The 6724-nt window shown below is 42.1% G+C and overlaps 1 protein-coding gene across 1 annotated transcript; it reads left to right on the forward strand.

Moving 5' to 3' along the window:
* Window positions 1–2216: 2216 nt before the first annotated feature.
* On the forward strand, window positions 2217–5018 carry LOC122672618 (probable indole-3-pyruvate monooxygenase YUCCA4). Its single transcript, XM_043870078.1, has 4 exons — window positions 2217–2856; window positions 2934–3182; window positions 3273–3395; window positions 4745–5018. Exons 1-4 carry the CDS (start codon window positions 2224–2226, stop codon window positions 4967–4969), a joined length of 1230 nt encoding a protein of 409 aa, XP_043726013.1. The 5' UTR covers window positions 2217–2223; the 3' UTR covers window positions 4970–5018.
* Window positions 5019–6724: the final 1706 nt, after the last annotated feature.

Consider the following 6724-nt stretch of genomic DNA (forward strand, 5'->3'; position numbering starts at 1 on the left):
CCTTAAGACCAATTGTAGAAAACGAAAAAATGAACAAATAAAATTTTAAAAATTCCACTCGGATCCCAAATCTTGTTGGGGTAATTTCCAAGTTGCTTCTGCCGATGAGCAATGTATATGAATTTGAGGTTACGCCTATGAACTCATCAGTCCAACGATGCTTAAAGGATATTCCCATATAGACCCAAGACAGTCGATTTCCTCCATCATGCCTGGCTCTGATACCATTTTGTTACGTGCAAGGATAGTTAATATTTAATAGTAATAATTTATATAGGAGTCATATAGTAATTACAAAGAAAAACTAAAGGTTATCAGTTACTTTGGGTTAGGTTGAGTGTTTTGCATTCTTAAGAATTGGTGTTTGATTATTTTATGCGTAATATATTCAATTATTTATATTCTTAAGAAATTTATTTTTATACTTAAGAATTTTGTACATATTTGACTGTTTGAAATTCTAAGTGCTTGGAATCATTAAAGAACCAAAATTGGACCGTCCCACTATTAAACGGGATCAGATCCTAATTTTGGGATCACTCATGGTTCTGAGACTAATCCCATTAGAATCGGAACTAATAAAAAATTGTCATAGTAACTGAGATTGATCCTCACACAGGCAGGGGTAAAATGACCGCTCTACCCACTGCACAAGCACCCTGTCCCGGTGGGGCCCACACCCTACCTATGTGAGGTCACACGCCTGCTGCACGGGCAGCGGTACCAGAGGATCCAAATTGCCCTTACTTCATACTACACAACCCATCGCCCCCCTATCTCAGGATAACAAAAAGGCCAAATGTTCTCTATACCGGGGGCACATGCTGTGCCCAGACACATGGGGGTGAGCAAAATGACCACCGTGCCCCCTGAATGGTAAACCCATGTGTCTGGGCACAGGCTGCATTGCGGCATAGAGAACATCAGCCCCGACAAAAAAATGTTTTTCCAGCCTAACGTATGCCACTTTTGCGGATCAGGATCATCTATGGCCTAGGGCGAGAGTGGAATTTGGATCTTCTACGGCTTGCCTGATCGTAGCAGCCATAGCAGCGCCGTAATGAGGCATGGTGCAATGACCGCCTTACCCCTGCCCGAGCAGGGGTAAGGGGGTCATTGCACCATGCCCCATAGCAACACATAGGGGTAAGGCGGTCATTGCACCACACCTCATTACGGCGCTGCTATGGCTGCTACGGTCAGGCCGGCCGTAGATGATCCAAATTCCACTCTCGCCCTCTTCCCTTTCCCCAAAAATAGCTGAAAAAAATCTTTCTTTCTTTCGAGTCTAAAGTCTTTAATCTTGAGTCTCCAGTCTCTTCACCCGAATAATAAATAACTTTATTCCAGTAGCCGACGCCTCTAATTTCTCGTCGGGACATGCGTACGATCCCCCCTTACGACACTATGGCCATTCTATTACTCTCTCAGAATAAATTCTGAGCAGGGATAAGGCGATCATTGCACCACACTTCATTACGGCGCTGCTATGGCTGCTACGATCAGGCCGACCATAGACAATCCAAATTCCACTCTCACTCTCTTCCCTTTCCCCAGAAATAGCTGAAAAAAATCTTTCTTTCTTTCGAGTCTAAAGTCTTTAATCTTGAGTCTCCTGTCTCTTCACCCGAATAATAAATAACTTTATTCCAGTAGCCGACGCCTCTAATTTCTCGTCGGGACATGCTTACGATCCCCCCTTACGACTATGGCCATTCTACTGCTCTCTCATAATAAATTCCACTTTCAAATACACATAAATGTCTTTATATCATCTCTCTCTCTCTCCTCCAATGTCTACATCTCCCGTTCTGCAACAGTTGAGACTAGAATAGCCTTGAGAAGGAGAACCGAATCCTATCCTTAACCCTCACACCTCCCTTCTCTCTCTCTCTCTCTCTCTCAAACCATCAGAATTCACCAAGTTACACTCTTCCATTCCATCTACCTTTTGACGACCCTGACAACCTTTTTAATCTTAAACACACTCGCCCTTTAAATTCCAATTTTACCTGTTTCCTCCCCATTTACTAACATCTTCCAACATCAACATAATTGAAGGATAACTCGAGAGAAACACAACCCAGATAAACAGAGATTCTAAGGGTGACAAAGCAGGGGAAGTAGCTAGAAAGGTAGAAAGAAACAACATTGTGATAGTGAAATAAACAAGAGAGAGAGAGAGAGAGAGAGAGAGAGAGAGAGAGAGAGATTGGTTTGGTCATGGATACTTGTAGAGAAGAAGACACACAACTCAAATATGCTTGGGTGCACGGACCCATCATCGTTGGTGCAGGCCCTTCAGGTCTAGCAGTCTCTGCTTGCTTAGATGAGAAAGGTATCCCATCTCTTGTGCTTGAAAAAAGCAACTGCATAGCCTCTCTATGGCAATACAAGACCTACAGCCGATTAACACTCCATCTACCGAAGCAGTTCTGTGAGCTCCCTCTCATGGGTTTCCCTACTGACTTCCCAAAATACCCATCAAAGCAACAGTTCATCTCTTACATGAAATCCTACACAACATACTTCTCTATTGAACCAAGGTTCAGTCAATCGGTCGAATCAGCCAAGTTCGATCCGAGCTGTGAGTTCTGGAGAGTTCGGACCCCAGACATAGAATACATCTCTCGGTGGCTTATCGTGGCCACCGGAGAGAACGCCGAGCCTGTAATTCCTGAAATTCCAGGAATGGACAGGTTCCACGGCCCTATCATTCACACTAGCATGTACCAATCTGGTGAAGAGTTTCGGAACCAGAAGGTCTTGGTAATTGGTTGTGGTAATTCGGGCATGGAAGTCTGCTTCGATCTCTGTAGTTATAATGCAAGCAGTCATATGGTTGTGAGAAATACTGTAAGTGTAAGCTGAGAACTCAACTCATTCAAGTTGAAACTTTTTGTTCCAATTTAATTAAAATTTGGTTCTTTCAGGTTCATATTCTACCAAGGGAGATGTTTGGATTCTCAACATTTGGGTTAGCTATGGCTCTTCTTAAATGGTTTCCCTTGAGATTGGTAGACAAGTTCTTATTACTTGTGACGAGCTTGACCTTGGGCAACACAGACTGGTTAGGCCTCCGACGACCCAAAACAGGACCTATTGAGCTTAAGAACATGACGGGTAAAACCCCGGTCCTTGATGCAGGAGCTCTATTACAAATAAAAAATGGCAAGATCCAGGTAGGGTTGAAGTTGGTATTGTGTGTTTTGTTTTTTCTAATGATGGTTTAAAATGGGTATTGTGGGCTTTGTGGTTTTTAACTTCCATAGGTGATGGAGGGTGTGAGAGAGATAACTAGAAGAGGGGCTAAATTTGTTGATGGACAAGAAAAGGAGTTCGATTCCATAATCTTAGCAACGGGGTACAAGAGCAACGTTCCTTCTTGGCTCAAGGTTATAACACACACACTCACTCTCTCTCTCTCTCTCTCTCTCTCTCACTCTCACTCTCGAGCTTTTATCTTATTATCAATCTTCTGTCGCTTTCATGCTTGCATACACAGGTACTAGCCTACAAAGCGTTTCTTTTCCATATTCTATGACTCGACTGGTTTTTTTTTTTTTTTTTTTTTTCTTTCTTGTAAGTTCCCTGCTCTAGGGAGAGAGACAGATGGGACTTTATACTATTAGTAGAATGGGGCTAACATCTGATGAGTTGCTATCATGAAAATTTTGGGTTTTGTTTGGAGATCTTTACCATGCAAATAGCTTGAGGTGTAGGTAGGGGTGTGGTCGGTTTAGATCGGATTTGGTTTGGTTTCATTGGTTTCAATGTAAGAACGAGTGAATCAAAACATGATCCAATAAGGGTGCATCAGTTTCTTATCGGTTTGGTTTCGATTTCTTATCGGTTTACTATCGGTTTGGTTATGATTTACCATGCAAGTATATTCATATGTATGGAAAAAAAATGTATTTTTATATGGATTTTGGGCTGCTACTTGTTTCAAATCGGGTTATTATAGTTTAGGTCTGATTTTTTTAATTCGATTCAGTGTCTTATCGGTTTTGTCGTGATCCGATTTGGTTTTAGTACTGTCACAAAACCCCAACTCAAAATTTGATCCAATAAGCTCATATTGGTTTGGGTATGATTCAATTTCAATTGTTTTGGCTTATTTCAAGGTTAGGTTTTGACACCCCAGGTGTAGGATAGGATTAAGACATTTTATTATTTTTGAAAACAGAAAAAGGTTAAATGGGGGGAATTTTTATTCTCTCAAATGCGGTGCACTGTCCAGTACATCTTTAAAGTGCATCAGACAGTGCACAGCACTTGTGCATTGAATTTTATTTGTTATCCTCCCAAATGCAGAGGCCACCATCCGATGCACTTTTAAGGGGTACTGGACAATGTACCGCACTTGAGAGGCTGAACATCCGGTTGATTTTTAAGTAACTGAATATGTATAGGAATGAATATCTAATTACTGTCAAGGAAGGAAATGATGATATGCAAAACAAGTTATTATTATTATTTTTATTTATTTTTATTCCGTCATTAACCTTTTCTGGTAAAGGGATACGAATAAAAGGGGGGGGGGGGGAGATGGGGTTTTGTCCCTAAGAACTGAGATTTTGTAAGTTTCTACGATCAGTGACGATCAAGGAATTATTGGGTTCTGTGAGTATCTTCATGGAAATTTTAATTTGAAAGCTAGGCTTGTTTATAAGTAGGTGACCTCGTTTCAAACTAAGCTCCAAATTGCTTATTTTGTATTCTTTTGCATTGGTTGGTTCAGAGTTGCGATTTCTTCACGGACGAAGGAATGCCCAGGACCCCATTTCCTAATGGTTGGAAAGGAGAGAATGGGTTGTACAGCGTGGGATTTACAAGGCGAGGCCTGCTGGGAACTGCTTCAGACGCCATTAAAATAGCTGCTGACATTGCTGATCAATGTAGGGCCTTTAAGGATGCTATGATTACGACCTGCAATGCCCATATTGTTCTACACAAAAAATCATAAAAAAATAAATAATTCTCTCTTCCATTCAAGAAGACGTGTTGGAGATTTTCTTCTTCCATGGATAGACTAATGATCGTCATGGAGCACGCATGCACTTGACCATGGGTTACTTATTTCTCATGACTCAGGGTTCCTCCGATGTTGACTGGACATGTGACTTTGCTAATCATAAATCAACTGGTGGGTATGCCAATTTTTTTTGAAAAAAACTTGATTTCTTGGAATTTTTGCAACCAACGGACCATTGCATATTCTTTTACCGAGTCCGAACTTAAGCCTTGGCTGATAGGGCAGCAAAGTTGATTTGGTTACAAGAGTTTGGTATTCCACTGTCTCATCCTCCAGTGTTTAATGTGTGATAATATCAGGGCCACATATTTATCTATCAATCTAGTCTTTTCATGTCTATACCTGTTAGGGAATCATGCATTCTATTCCATAAACATAGAGGTTTAGGGATTACCTGAACCGAATGGAATCGCAACAGAAGAGATGATCAAACATAACTTGTAATTACGAGCACTCCACGATCTCCACAGGCTTCTCTCACTTAGAGAAACCCACACCACAAAACCCTAGGCAATTAAATGGAAACCCTAGGAAAAACACAAAACTTGAAAGAGAGGGAGAGAACAGCTTCTCAAAGATATGAAAATCAATCTTTTAGGGTTTAAGCCTAATACTTATTTATAGGCAAAACTCTGGGCGTCCCTCTCAATTGGTCGACTTCCACTAGAGGTCTAGATCGAATAGGAAAGGGGGAGGGGTTAGTCACTTAAGTGACCGCCCCCTCCAGAGCTCGGGTTCCGTGCGGTCAGCACCTTGTGGGCGCACTAATTGGGCCCAACCCATTATCGTTTTACATCTCCCACTCGCCCACACAGGGTGCATAAATTTAATTATGCATTCAAGTTTCTCTCATTCCGCGTTATCCTCCATACAGGTAATGGGGTGTGCGACTTGTCGAGATGATACAAGGTAGGAGTACTATATCAAACTTCCATCTAGCCAACATAGTAAATCACTCTCAAAAGTCTCGAAATACCCCAGATGATCTACTTACACCTGATCTAAGACTCTCGACCCCTCATGATGAGCAGTGTTAATCCTTGGCATGTAATGTACTCATGACTGCGTCGATCACAAATACGACAAGTCGCCCGGACAATGAGTCACATAACAAAGGTGTAACGTCCAATGGTTTTCCCTGAGCCCCTCATGTCAATCCAAATATCCCCAATAGCTTTTCCAATCGCTTCCCGCTGGATTGCATCATCCATGATCCTAAGGAGAACGTCAAAGTAGTGTCATGTGTAACGTCCAATGGTTTTCCCTGAGCCCCTCATGTCAATCCAAATATCCCCAACAACTTTCCCAATCGCTTCCCGCTGGACCGCATCATCCATGATCCAAAGGAGAACGTCAAAGTAGCGTCATTGGGTGTCTTTTTCATGACATTGTCTCAGGTAATAAGGGTATTGGGGGATTAATATAATCCACGTGGCTCACACAGTGACGAAGCAGGGATCCATTCTGTCAAACCCTGCTCCTGACTGGTTGGATTTTTGATTTAAGGGGAGGAACCCCTGACCAGGCAACTAGGAACACTGTGGAGCATCACTCCAGTCAATGGGATCATTGAGAAGACTATGAACAGGTTCCCCTATATACCTGTCAGAAGATGGACAGTAGACCCCTGCACTTGCACAGTTCATAGCATGATGTATGGCCTGGACCCCAGGTAATCTCTCTCCT

The sequence above is a fragment of the Telopea speciosissima genome, chromosome 8, assembly GCF_018873765.1.
Source record: "Telopea speciosissima isolate NSW1024214 ecotype Mountain lineage chromosome 8, Tspe_v1, whole genome shotgun sequence".
NCBI lineage: Eukaryota > Viridiplantae > Streptophyta > Magnoliopsida > Proteales > Proteaceae > Telopea > Telopea speciosissima.

What these genes read in the sequence shown, in the direction of transcription:
- LOC122672618 (XM_043870078.1), top strand. Translation starts at nt 2,224, where the DNA reads ATGGATACTTGTAGAGAAGAAGACACACAACTCAAATATGCTTGGGTG. An exon ending in ATATGGTTGTGAGAAATACT is followed by an intron (nt 2,857 to 2,933) that starts GTAAGTGTAAGC and finishes TGGTTCTTTCAG; the next exon opens with GTTCATATTCTACCAAGGGA. An exon ending in TAAAAAATGGCAAGATCCAG is followed by an intron (nt 3,183 to 3,272) that starts GTAGGGTTGAAG and finishes TAACTTCCATAG; the next exon opens with GTGATGGAGGGTGTGAGAGA.